This window comes from Lemur catta, chromosome 23, assembly GCF_020740605.2.
Source record: "Lemur catta isolate mLemCat1 chromosome 23, mLemCat1.pri, whole genome shotgun sequence".
Taxonomy (NCBI): domain Eukaryota; kingdom Metazoa; phylum Chordata; class Mammalia; order Primates; family Lemuridae; genus Lemur; species Lemur catta.
This window is the reverse complement of record NC_059150.1, coordinates 13,592,317-13,607,204: the sequence shown is the minus strand read 5'-3', so window position 1 is coordinate 13,607,204 and position 14,888 is coordinate 13,592,317. Positions and strand designations below refer to the sequence as shown.

Below are 14,888 nucleotides of genomic sequence, written 5' to 3'. Positions count from 1 at the left end.
CTGTGAGGGAAATACAGTGTACATTGTGTATTTTGCTCATTGTTGTATTCTTCCGCACTTAGCACAGTATTTGGAGCATGGTAATCTCTCAATAAATATTCATTGCATGATAAATAGAGACTTCAAGATAGGAGAGAGAGATTTGGGAACATCAGCATATGCAAATGGAAATATTCTAGAAATATTATAAATCTATTTAATTTTTAATTAGTCCATAGCCAATGTCCATCAGAATATGAGTTTTCACTTAATTATTTCCATAGCCTTTTAATATTAGGCCAATTTCAGCAATATTTGAGCAAAGTGCTTCAGTTTAAAGGGGGAATTGATAGCCTTGAGTTTTATTTCAGCTTATTTCAATGGTCTTATATGCTACTCACAATTATTTTAGAGAGTCCTGTAGTTTAGGTTTTTTAAATTATATGACAAGGAAAAATTTATAATTAATAAACTCTGAACTATAGGAATTACCTGATATATCTAATATATCAGGATTTTCTAATATTTAATATGAAATTTACCTACTATATCTAAATATACAGAATTTCTTGTTTATGATTTGAAATGAAAAATAATGCCATCAACAGAGCTTTTGCTTGCAATGGTGTTAACTATAGAATAATTATAGAATAATCAGTTGTATTAAAAACAGTCTCCCATTTTATAAGATGGAGTTCTGGAAAAATATTTCTAATAGTAGGCACCTACTTTCTTCTAACTATGTAAGTATCATCTACCACACATGTAGAAATTTCCCATACTGTGTGTTTCCCATACTGTACTTGATTTAGATTAAATGCTTGGGCCTAGACATAAAGTTTTAAGCTTAGAAATAAACTCTTTCAAAACGCATGGGCCCCCACAAAGCACAGCTTTTTAGAAGTGTGGTATTATTTAACAGATGGGGGTTTAATGAAGTAAAGCACAGTTTGTAACAGGTTCATTGTTTCATATGCTCTGGATCACTAAATTGGCAGGTAGAGATGAAAGGTGCATTAAAATGGACGTCCCGAAAATTGTAGAATTCCCTCAAAGGAATACCGTCTTTAATTTTGAATTATGCAGCTGATTTTAATGAATTGGAAGTCATAATGCATAACCTTTCCCTGACGCAGGAAGGAACTGTGAGCTGTGCAAGGATTACTTTTTCCGACAAGTTGGTGCCGATCCTTCAGCCATAGATGTTTGCAAACCCTGTGATTGTGATAAAGTTGGCACTAGACACAGCAGCCTCCTTTGTGATCAGGTAAGTTCTGCTCAGTACTGAAGGCAAAGGATTATGCTTTCTGCCAGAAATTTGAGGGAGATTCTACCAGTGGAATCGAAGGCTATATTTACCAGAAAGTCTTCTGTATGTGTTTGCATTTCAAAGAGATGATTGCTTTAAGAGTGTTCCCGTGCAACTTATAGTATGTACACGATATAGAGGACTACTTAGTTGGTCCTTTGCATGTAAGAAAGACCCATTTTAGTTTTAATTTTACAGGTGTCAAAAAAATTGGAGGGTTGGGGTTCCAAGTAAAGTAGCAAGTCTACTGAGTATATGTGTTAAAATTATTGATGAAATAATATTAATAAATGATATGAATAAACAAGGATGGTTTCTCCAAAAATTCCATAGAAGATAGTATAGCAAAAGTCACACATAGATCCAAATGGAAATTATGATAACCTTGCTTCTAAGTTTCTTATTCCAACTTTCTTTCTTAAAAGTACAATATATTTTTTTATAATTTTTTAAGCACTTTTATTACCTACATCACAAATAATGATGTCCAACTACATGCATACACATTCTAACTAATGTGGGTCCATATATCCTGCCTCAAGCAGAAAAAGAATCTTCATATTTAAATGTGGTGTGTTCAGCTGGAGTTTTCAGCTGTTCTGATAATACTAATAAATGAAAATTATAAAAATAAAGGGCAAAATTACTTTGAAGAATTAATTCAATTATTGTATTAATTTTGAATAATTATATTTTCTGCTATAAATAATTGAGAATTTAGTGAGTAGGAGTATAAACCACAATCTAGTTACAGAACATTTGTTAAAAAGTTGCATTATGAACAAAATAAGTTCAAGACAAAATGTTTATCATATCATTTTCAGCATGCATTTAAAACTGTTTTCCCAAATAAAAGACAAATATAAACCAGGACAAAATTTGGATTCAAACACCTTCAGAGTAACCATGGTGTGTTAATAAGAGAACCTTGTATGTGTCATTGTAAAGCTGAAGAGTAGAATAATAATTAACAAAGACAATTTCTACTATTTTTATTTTATAATATTGAGGGACTATTTTCTCAGAAAGCCATACTACAATTTTCCATATATTGATTAATAAAATCTGACTATATTGTAATATATCTCATCTTTACACATTTACCCTGAATTTTCAGTGTGGCTGTATTTTGCTTAGCATTGAAGTCTCAACTCAAATACTGATATACCTTTTGAGATATCTTTGCTGACTACCCTATTACAAAACATTCTCAAATCACTGTCTCTCATGTCACCCCATGTTATTTTCATTACAGGCTTTATGAAATTAATTTATTTGTTTACATTTTCTTTCTCTCTATCCAGCATAAGCAGAATAGTTTCAATCATGTAATTAGCACCCAGTAAATATTTGTTGAATAAATGCTGAAGGAATGAAGGGAGATTCTGTCTGAGCACTGATCCTATAGTCAGATTGTCATTTAGAATGGTCATGATAATCTGAGCATTATGTACAATTTCCACTTAAAGGACAGTTCTTCTCCCTGAAGAGCTAAGGTCAAGTAAGTTTGGTATATACTACTGAAAGACTGTGAACTAAAGTTCTACCTCTCATAACCTCAATTATATGTTTATAAGCCATGTGGATTCAAGTACAGTAGATTGATTTCTCAATTCCACAATTCGAATGTGAAAGAACTTAAATGATTTTTCTGAACTCAGATTTCTATTTCAAGTTTATTTTGTTCAGCTGGTAGACAATTCTGGGTGTTTCTGTGCTTTTAAATATTTAACAACTGAGTGTCCAAGGGAGAAAAAAAAAAAAAGCCTTCCGTAGTCAAATTCATGCTACCGGTGAGATGTCACTAAACATGGACTTGAGAAGAGATGTATTTGATCTGCTCTTATGAGCCAGTGCAGACCCCAGGAAACTGTCGATTCTGGATCTCTTTCTCCTCCTCTTGTAGGGTAGATCTAATTCTTGCGTGAACTTGGGGAAGAGTATACCATGTAAAAGCAGGATATCAGCTGCAGATAGGCATTTTTTGGGTAAATGTTCTTTTTCAAGTTGGGCAAGTTATCCTCTCTTCCTAGTTTTGAGAGTGTTTATCATGAATGGAGTTGAATTTTGTCAGCTGCTATTTCTGTATCAATTCTGATCATGTGATTTATTTTTAGCTTGTTAATACGATGGATTACATTAGTTGATTTTCAGATATTGAACCAGCATTGCGTTCCTTTAGTAAAACCAACTTGATCTTTGTGTATAATTTTTCACAAATATTGCTGAATTCTATTTGCTAAAATTTTGTTAATAATTTTACATCTATATTCATAAGAAATATTGCTTTATAGTTTTCTTTTTATGTACTGTGTTTGGTTTTGCTATCAGGGTAATACTTTCATAAAATGAGTCAGGAGGTCTTCCTTTTTGTTTTCTGTAAGAGGCACAGAACTATTGCTAATTACTTTTTAAAGGTTTAGTAGAATTCCCCAATAAAATTATAATATCTGGAATTTCTTTGGAGAAAGAATTTATAATGAATTCAAAACATACTTCATACAGATGCTTCTGTATATTGATAATTTTCCACATGCAAAAATACAGCTTAAAATACATAAAAGGAAAGACATACTTTAAAATATTAACATTTTTCTTGGTTTTAAAAGCATTTTTCCTTCTTTAAAAGTTTTTTTCTTTACAAATCTGCTTTGTTTACTATAGTCTGAAAAACAACAAAGAGAATTTTTATTAAATCTGATATGTAGCCAGAGAATGTAATATGAATGTAAGTAAAAATGATAGAACTGTTTTGTGACCTTAAAACCTCCACATTATCTATCTCTAAATTGCAGTCATGTTTTGCCTTAATTTTTATTTTTTCTCATGCTCCAAGTATAAAGCATATAGGCTGTTGTGAAATGTGGAAATATTGTGTCAAGTACACCTTGCCTGAATAATGTTATAAAAGATTTCTAAAAATGTTTACTGTCATTATCAATGGGATAACAGAATACACACTAAGAAAGTTGTCAACAGTGTCAGAATTATAAACTGTAAAGTTGAATTCAAGGACACTTTTAAAATTCATGCAATTGCAATCCTTAATAATATTAGGGAGCATACAAGGAAATTAGGCAGTAGTTCAAGTCTTATTTTGTTATAATAACTTAGGAATCAAGCCAGCCCCAAATGGCCTGAGTGACTGTGTCATGTGCTCTGTGTTCTGGAAGGGAACTTTCCCTTTGGCACTTGTCATTTGAAACTCAATCCAATCTCATAAGATATGGCATGTCTGCTTTATTCTTCATAAGAAATGTTGTAATTCTTCCTCGTGTGAATGCCAAGATCTTGAGAATGGCATGAAGTAATGCTCTGAGTCACAGATCCCAAAAATACCGATGCCAAAGTCAAGACACAGAGAACATCTAAAGTACAATAATATTAATATTAATAGGAGAAAGAAAAATGGAGAGTAATAATTATTGTTGAGGAGTTATTAATATGGGAGTCCCTACATCCCTAGGGCTACCAACAATTTGTTGGTGTAAATGAGAGTAGTAAACAATTTATGTCTGTGTCATGCAGTTGTCTGCTTCTGTATTTTTCTTGTCTGTCTTTCTGAGGGTGAGAGCTCTCAGTACTTTCATTAAATCCAAAAGGGGTTCATGAGCCAGAAAAGATGATAATTCAATGCATTGTGTAAAAGAAATCCATTTGTCTTATGAACAGTCTTGGTTATGAATACAGGTACATGTAATGTGAGTTTTCTACAGTACCACTGCACTACCGTCTTGTTTCCTTGAACTCAGTGCATGACTTACTTGACATGGGTCCTGAGCTGGAGGATGACTGTCCTTTCCCTTCTCCTCATCTAGTGTGACTTAAGTCCAGATGAACCAGATAGAGTCCCAGGTCTAGATGATGCTTTCTGTACCTTGAGGTATCTGGAGAGGGTCTTTGAACCCACATCTAAAGTGCATGTGTCTAGAGATCCCAGTCTGCTCCTGACCCAAGGTAGGAGTAATCTGTCTGGCACCACCTTGCCCTCCCCAGACCCTGCCATCCACACATTTGCTGGTGTCCCTGGAGTGCCTGCTATAGCCACCTCCACAGTTGATGTTCAGAAGGTAGGGAGATTTCAGTGAAAGTCCCTAGCATATGGCCAGACTTACATGAATGACCTGCAATAAATATTGTCTGAGTGCTTTCCAGCTTGGGAGTTTCTCCATCCCTGCTCCCTTCTCTCCCTTTTACTTTGCTGTGTTCTTGGATAGAGCTGAGGAAGCCATGAGTTCAGCCACCACAGTCAATATGGAGGTTGTCCCCTGGAGCGATGCTTTTCAAACTTTCAATGTGCATGTGACTTTCCCAGGTATCTTTTTCCAAGGCAGATTCTGACTGAGGAAGTTTGGGGATTGGGAGTGAGATTCTACATTCTGAAAGTACCCAGGTGATGTGATTGCAGCTGGTGTATGGATTACTTTTTAATAACCAAGGAGTTAGAACATTGTCTATCAAAGATGCATAGATGAAAGAAGCTGGGTGTAGATGTGGTGGGGAGGAGGAGAGGGGAGGTGTGAGTGTGTACTTGTGCACACATGTATACACTTGGTCAGGTGTGGGTTCACTTTGTTCCATGCTCTGACTCCTGTCTTAAAAGCAAATGTTTTCCTAAGTTTTCTAAACCACTGAGCCTCTCTTAAATTAGGGTTGAGTTGTGCCCTAAAGCTGTATCTTCAAAATTAGAGAATTTAACCTAAGCCATTTAAAAAAGTGGAAATAAAAGACAAGAAATAAAAGAATCAAAAAGTTGGCTGAAAACTGAAAATATAGCTGTAATTATATAAAAAGAGAGAAGAATGGTTGATTGCAATGCTCAATAAGGCATCAATAATCAATAGAGTGCTGTAGCAACACCAGAATAGAGAGAAATGATTAAGAGACATTTTAAAAAGAGATGAATAAGGAAGGAGACTGGGGTTGAAATGAGTTAGATGAAATGGAAAGGCATCAATGAAGGAAGTATTTCTTTGCCCAACTCACGGAAGATTGAATCATAAGGAATAAGGACCCTACTCAAGAAAATTGATTGTTCTGCCAGAGTGGTAATTTTCATGGAAATAGATTGAAATTTTGAGCAGAAAATATACTTTCTCTGCGTAATGTACCATTGTTTACAGTTCATCAATACTTTCTCATCTGATCTGAACTAGGCTTTTTTCATTAATTACTGCAACATGTCCAAAAGTCACCATGTGAATTTTCCAGAAATATATTACCTTATACTTTGTATAACTCAAATACTTAATGTATAGATAGAAGAGAGAGAAGTAATGCATATGTTTCCTTAGCATGAGTTTCTTAGTTCCTATGAGGAACTTGACCCTGAATAATATGATGTGTGGATATTGTCTACGTGCATTAAAGTGGTGAAGGATATGAATGGCAGGCGGTTGTCCTTGAGCTTAAATGGAGACATGAAGGTCTGGGTACAAGCTGTGTGATCTCACCTTTAGAGAATTAGCAGAGATCGATTGTAGTATTTTTCATGCAGCTGGTAAACTGAGCAATAACTGATTGTCCTCAGAATGTAGAGGGCGAGATTCACAAGGGTAGGCTCAAAGGCCCTGGGGTATACATGAGAAAGGAAGGGAAAAATGAATCTTAGCTTACTGGGAAAGCTAGCAATAAGGGAGTTACCCAAGAATCAAGGTTGTGGCAAACTGCCTGGAAGTGAAATAGGTGGAGTGGGAACTGAGGTGAGGTTCTCAGCCTCAGCTTAAGCTGAGTTCCACATGTTTGGAGACATCTGACATCTTCTTGGGAATAAACTTATCCTAAGGGCCAAATAATAATATCTCAGGTATTTAAGGCTAGATTAAAGAGCCCTGATAGCATTGGCAGAAGCATTAGGCAGCGATTGGATGCCAGACGAATGGAGTTAACTGATACGTGTAAGACAACATGACATAAGGCCCGTTGCACTGCTACCAATAGCAATGCAGCTACAGTAGGCTAAACAGATGTAACAAACCCCCAAATGTTTGGTGGCCCAAACAATATAGAGGTTCATTTCTCCTTCACGTATCTCTCCAAGACAGCTCTTCCTAGTTGTTTGGTGGCTCTCTTCTGTGTGACAATTTAGGACACAGGCTCCTTCCATTGCCTGGCTCTGCCTTCCACTGGGAAAGGAAAAGACAATATGGGGAAAAAAATGCACTTTTTAAAAGCGTTGGTCCAAAAGAGTCATATATCTCTTTTGCTAGCTTTCCACTGGTGACAGCTAGTTATATGGCTACCTGTTACATGGAGGACTGGAAAAATGCAGTCCCTGGCTGGGTAGCCACTTCCCAGCTACCGTTGTATCCTATGGAAGGGGACATGGGGTTGGTGGGGACCCTGCCATCTCCGCTCACTGCCTGTGTGACAGAAGGTATAAGTGAGGGGGCATTCTCCTCTACACACAGGACAGAGTGGCTTCTGTCTAATGAGGACCCCTGAGAATAGAGTAACTCATCAAAACCCTGAGGTTGCCAGGCCATTAATATTGGTGGCATTGGCTGTTTCGAAGTAGACCCTGTAACAGTGGCAGAGTCCCCTGTTGGAAGCACAATATCATAGCAGCTTCTATCAAAAAAGAAGTGGATGTGGGAGAACAAACAGCTTGAATGCAAGATGAAAAGACTTGTTTGTGAGCACATGCGTGAGAGAGGCCCAGGGAAAAGGAAATGAGAAAACAATCACTTCCCCCCAAGTTGTTCCCAGAGGAGGAGGCTAGGAGGGGAATTAAAAAGAAAGAGCATTCATTGCATAGAGGATGTTTAGGGATCATAGATTTGGAAGCAATTTCAAAATATGAATATTTTAAGACTTTTGGCAAGAGCAGCCATTATAAGCCGTACATAATTTCTTGGGGTTATGATTAAAGGGTGAAAATATCTTTTGTTTAGGTAGGTAGGTAAGTAGACACAGATAGATACGAGAATAGTGAGTTTATTTAAAAAATCAATGACTACATCATGGTGACCCTTTGTATGTGCTTTTTGATAATACTGACTTGTTCAGGAACAGAATATCGTCAGCAGTCAGCAGTCAGCCTCCCCCTTCCCTGGCCTCCAAAACCAATGTGCTGATCATTTCCAAAGGAAGGTGCATTCCCAGTATCAAGGGAGAAGCGATGATGAGGGCACTAGGTTCCCTGGTATTCTCCAGGAGTAAGGAATGGTCTCAGCTCTGATGGGCCAAAGGACCTGGTCTCCACTTTGCCTTACCTTGCTGTTTTGGTGCCACGTGTGAGACTGCCACATTCTGAAGTGTGTAAGACAGATTGCAAAGAATGCATAAGGATGGAAACTAGTCTGTAAGATTCGCATAGGTTCCATTTGTTTTGCATTTGTCACGTGCAAAGAAATATGCCAAGCATTTCAGCCAATTAATTCAGTCCTTACCAAAGCTGGTAAAGTAGTTATTAATTTATCCACTGTGTAGTTGGGGACACTGAGCTTCAGCGAAATTAAGTAAGATCACACAGGTCATAAGGAGGTAGCGCAGAAATTCGAAACTTGTATTGTTTATTTCTAAAACCCAAGATCAACTTGAGATCAGAGACATGGGGTTCTTAACTACATGTTTCCAGCACGGTGCAGAGTGCCTGGCACATAAGAGGAACCTCGCCCTACAAGTCACACTATCCAAAAGTAGGAAGGAAATAAACTCATTTGTTTGTGGATCGTTATACCAAATCCTATTAATTTAATCCTAAATATTAAACAAAATTCCTAAATATTTAGGACATAACAATGTTTACATAATTGAATGACACATTAATTTCTTGGAACCAATACAATCCTTGAATGGAAATTTGGTTGATATTAATTAATGTACCTCCCTTAGTGCTTAATGTACCAAGGATCCAGCTTATTATCTTATACAGAACCCAGGAACTTTGAATATTTTGTAAGTTATTTTTTAAAAGTTGATTAAAATCATCTCAGATGGACACCTGCCTCTCAAAATATATTTGGAACATACATTTTCACTCGTTCAATTAATACTATAGCAAGCGGGCATTCTCCTATGTAAGTTCATAGCAACTTTTACCACTTTTACTAAAATAAAACAAAAAAAGTAGTTAAACCACCTGAGTTAATTTTCCCAAAAGTGTATTTTTATACAACATTAACTATAGACATTGAAGATACATTTATTCATGTTGGAAATAAATGCTACTATGAGATCTTTCATTTTGATAGTCAAAACACCATCTTGTTAATAACTGCTATATTAACTTTGCAGCAAATTACAATAAGACCATGCTGTATAGTTGTGCCATTCAGATGACATTTATGAAATGCTCTAATTTAACATGGTGACATATATTACATGCATCTTTTATAAGTTATAGCTTATAATCTCTGAGCGAAATAGACCTAAACCAGGCAAAAAAAAAAAAAGAAAGAAAGAATGATGCAATATGAAATTATACCCCTTTGAGAACTAGAAGGACTATAATTACATTGCTTCCTCTTAAAACCTTTCAAGTATGTAACTATTGCCGGGAACAGCAGTATGTAGGGAACCTCTTTACACCTTTTCTATCTTGAACACTCCAAAGATTGAGAAAAAATGTATTGCGTTCCTACTCTTGCTTTATTTGATCATACTTCAGAATTTTACCTTTTTGCGCACTTGTTAGAGATTATGATGGGGTAGTTTAGAAAGAAGTTTCTTGGAAATGCCTACTGGAGGGGGAGGGGTGCTATAAAAACATACCACCCTGATAAATGATAGGCATTGTAGAATAGAAAAGAAAAGACACTTTGGGTTTACACCAATGTAGAAACTTTTCTTCTCAAATGAATATTTTCGACAGCTGAGCAAGATGATAAACAGCAGTATCACAAAACACTTAAATGGAAACAAGTATTATGATGTACATTATTCACCTGGCATTCTCCAATTCGTGACATTTATATGTGGCAGAACCCACTGCAGATTTATTTATTTTTGAAGTGGAATGAGTACCTTACAAAGAGGTAGCCTGTTACATTAATGTGGACCTCTCTTCTCTTGAGAGGCAGAAGCTTAAGGAAAGAAGTCATTGTATCTATCCTAGTAATATGTAGCAATTCTGCGGATTCCCATCTTAGGGCTGAGTAAGCTCCCAGCAGGTAGAATATACTGTGTAAATATAGACAAATAAATATAGCTATAGATATATATGTATTTTTCCTTATAAGCACCAGTGGTACTGCAAATGATTAGATATTTCATAAATGCCTTTTCAAGAAAGATATTGCTGGAACCAGTCTATTTATAGAGTTTATATTCAGATGCTTAGTAGTATAAATACTGCCATATTGGTCCAGTTTGGAACGATTATGTTTCTTTGATGCTCAGTGATAGACCTACATTTGATGAGATGCATGATTAAGGTGAAAAAAGAATAAGTCTGATAGAAAATTGATTGACTTAGGAAAACTTGTATAAAACATCATAGCACTGTGTCTACAATATTGTAAGTGTTCAAAAAGGTTGTTGATATTATTATTGTTGTAAGCTAAGGAATGCTAGAAAAAAATCAAAGTCTCATTTACTCAAAAAAACTTTTATTTTGAGTATCTACTACATGTAAAGTATAGACCCTTTTGAATCAGTGGGTGAGGCACAGGTGCAAAAGTTATGGCCCTTAGGGAGCTTATGGTACCCTGGGGGGAGGTATTTTCTGACAGGCATGTAATATAATAATTATACTCCAAGTTAGACCTTGAAGAATTAAATAATGGAGACAGCCATAAAATGCTGTAAAATAGCTGAGGGGAGAAAAATCACTGAATGCAATTTCAGTTCTGGTCAATGGCATTGTATCCATTAGCTTTTGCTGCTTAAGTTAGTGGCTTAAAACAATTAAAAACTGCTTATTTAGTTCATAATACCATGGTTTGACTCAGTGCTGGTCTGCACTGGCTTGTCTGACCTCTTCCAGACTCTCTTGTTTGTCTGTGGTTAGCTAGCTGCTCAAGTGGTAGCTAGATGACCTAGGATGGCCTCGCTCACCTATCTGGAGGTTGGCAAGCAGGCTGTCCACTGGGGTGATAGGAGCAACCTTGGTTCTCTTCCACGTGTCCTCTAACCTTCCAACAGGGTAGCACGAGCTTGTTCACCAGGTGATCTCAGAGTTTCAAGCCCAGCAAGAGAGAATGAACTCTACCTTTTCAAGCATTTTCAAGTCTCTGCCTGTATTATATTTGCTAATATTTGGCCAAAGAAAATCAATAGGTCAACCTACAGTGAGAGCGGGAGGATTCTACCAAAGAGCATAGAAACAGAAAAATGGTGTGTTTGACTTTTTGGAAGTCTTTTTTTAGAGGGAGAGGGAATGCCCTTCTAGAGCTGGATTCAGGCCAAGTGAAAGGGGATAGGGGAGACATCAGTGACTATAAAAGAGATTTGATGTCTGTATTCACAGCTCTGTGTTAAAGTCCTGGTTATTATCAAATTTCTCCTATTTATTTCCCATTTTATATACATATGTTTACTTATGAGTTGTTTTAGTTCTTATCTTTAATCAACATAGTTTATTATCTATGTACATAGTATATGAGCATCACATATTTTATGTATTTTCATTCTTAAAACAGCAGTTTGAGCAGAACAAATACTGAGTGTTTTAGCTGCGATTTTGCTTGAAAATGCTTTCAAACAAGTAACATTTTTGCATTTGGTTTTATCACAATATAAATCAGCTAAATATACTTAATGTGGTAAAGTGAACCATAAATAGGCTGAAATATTCCTAAAAGGAGAGTTGTGTTAAAAAAACGGTATTAGAGTCAGAACCAGTAGGGATAAATAGATGCTCTTAACGGAAAACTTTGAACGTTGTTAAAACATTGATGGGATAATATTATTATAGAAACATTCTTCTTTAATTTAAACATCTAGTGTGTATAAAACAAGTTTGGATCAATGAAAGAGTAAATGAGAGGAAAGAAACAGAGGTGAAGTCGTAAGGACTGAATTAACTGCTGGTGCTTTTTTATTTTCAGTGGCTACATATCTGTATTTTGACTTCCTTATATAGTACTTAATGGCTAATTCCCTGTTTTCCTTTTAGTCATATACCACTCACTTGGATGGGGTTTATTTTCATTCAGTTCTACGTATTCACCCTGCTGAAGCCTCCCCTGTTTTGTGTCAGGAGGAAAAATACCTTATTACCTTCTTGTCTGTTGAACATTTAAAGTTTTTTTCTCCCTCCCTCCCTGTCTTGTACCTAATGAGCAAATTATCTAAAAATAGATACGTTCATCATTCTACAAAACGTTGTATCTTCTCTAGATTGGAGGCCAGTGTAATTGTAAGAGACATGTGTCTGGCAGACAGTGCAATCAGTGCCAGGATGGATTCTACAATCTACAAGAGTTGGATCCTGATGGCTGCCGTCCCTGTAACTGCAATACCTCTGGGACAGTGGATGGAGATATTACCTGTCACCAAAATTCAGGCCAGTGCAAGTGCAAAGCAAACGTTATTGGTATGTGTAATGCAAAAGTTTACGGTCACATCTCTATTACCATCTGGAATAAAATTCTCTATTTGATTTCTTAACTGAAGAGTAAAGCAAATTTCCTTGCTCAAGGCAGGCTGGGAAAAAAAAAAACAATTTGGATGAAATTAACTGTCTAAAAATGATTAAATTAATAATTCTATCAAACTACAGCTTGAAGCTTAGTTTAATCAACCCTTTAGAAGTTTCTTTATTCTGTGGATGCGTTAGTTCACATGGGCCCATACTAATAAGTCATAGAAAAATATAATTTGCTTACTGCATAGATGTTTCTTTTAGAAAATTAACACTTTTTCAAAATGTTTTACACTTAATGAGTTCTAAGCAAATCATTTCCATGCTAGTTTTCTTAATAGACCAAAATAAATGGATTTTTTCAAAATATTCTCTGCTACAGGGTCCTTTGTGATAAATCTTTCCATTTTTTCTATTATATTTCTTTGAACTGTTCCTATGAAATGCAAAATAAGTCAACATAATTCCACAGATCATATATATTGCTAGGGTTAGTTATAAAGGGCCACATAATTTTAATTTTGTAATTCAGCACCAAGCTAATTATAATAAACAGCTACCTTCAGTGTTATTTATCATTTTTTTATACAAGACGTGCTTTTTTGTTTGTTACTCCCACAGGTATTTTTCAGAAATTAGATTTGATTATAGCAATTTATTACATCCAACATTTTTGAGGGGAACAACCGCCACATAAGGACAAAATTTATCAAGTGCCCAAAATGCACTATGTACATAATGCACTTTGAAATTTTGATATATGAGAATATTATGGGAGGAAAGTTTTCTGATGAAGTGAGTCCTGTATTGTAACTGAACATGTCTTGGTTCATATAGGAAGTTTAAAAAAGACCTTTGCCTTTCTATTGTCATTCAAGACACCAAGTCACCCATGGTTTTTCTAACACTGACCTGAACCTTACAATAATAAAAATACGCCTGGCAGTGGTAACACACACACACACACACACACACACACACACAAATGCATACATACATATGCACATACACATGTATATATCATTCTGAACACTATTTTCATTTCTATGTTATAACTCTAAATCTAATATTTATCGTTTATACTTGTAGATGATATACATGTAGTATGTCATACAATTAAGCTAGGTGAGCATTCCAGTGTAATTTAATAACAAATATGGACGTACATAATATTACATAAGATTTCTCTGGTTTAAAGAAAGATTACATCAAAATCTATAACATAACTTGCCTTCATAAATGTGAAGCATATAAAAGCTAATTTTTTGGAAGGAAAGAATAACTTACAAAGAGAAGCCCATCTCTATATTTGTTATCTGTGATGCAGAATGAATGCTAAGACTGGTGAATTCAATCTATATGGCATCCTTTGTTCTTTAATGTGAGATATATTTTAAATTCAAGATGTGAAAACAGAAGTTGGAGCAAGGCCTTCAAAGACAGTGAAATGTTTACTTTTCTATATCAGTGGAATCTTTCCTGTGAGGGTTAGAGTCCAGAGCTTGAGGAAAGTAAAAAAAAAAAAAAAAAAAAAATCAAAATTTACTTAGAATGTGTTAAGGCCTCCCTGCCATTTACCTATTTTATTGGTTGATCCAGATAGTTTACTGCAGGAAAATGTAAACATAAATTTTGTGAAGACTAAATCATTTTAGTATTATTATAAATAATTATTATTTCTAGACTTATTTCTGCTCATGGTGTACTTTCAATAAAAATATAAACTTAATATGTATATAAATTTATTTTCTTAATGGGATTAGAAAGTACCCTTATTCAATTTTACCTTGTTAATATGAAAACAACAAAAGCCCAGCAAATACAAGTGTGTGTTGTATATGCTTCAAAAACCAAACTGTTAGAGTTAACAAAACTGTTAAATCTTACTAATGATTCTATCACCAGTAAAATACATTAGCACCAATAATTTTATTAAAGTAGGTCATTCATCTAGAATAAAAAGGGAGAAGAATGTGAATTAAATGCCAAGTGTGCTAACTCGCCTGTACTTGTTAACACCGAATGTGATGCCCCGTAGGCCTTCCTGAGTATCGTTAGGAATAGATTACCTGT

General features: G+C 35.4%; 1 protein-coding gene across 2 annotated transcripts in view; it reads left to right on the top strand.

The window, feature by feature from the left end:
* Positions 1 to 14,888, top strand: part of USH2A (usherin) — a 605,447-nt gene that overhangs the window by 93,564 nt on the left and 496,995 nt on the right. For both annotated transcript variants that reach the window (XM_045536030.1, XM_045536031.1), the window contains 2 exons: positions 1,116 to 1,246; positions 12,572 to 12,767. In XM_045536030.1, coding sequence (XP_045391986.1) covers positions 1,116 to 1,246; positions 12,572 to 12,767 — 327 coding nt within the window. The remainder of the gene's footprint in view (positions 1 to 1,115; positions 1,247 to 12,571; positions 12,768 to 14,888) is intronic.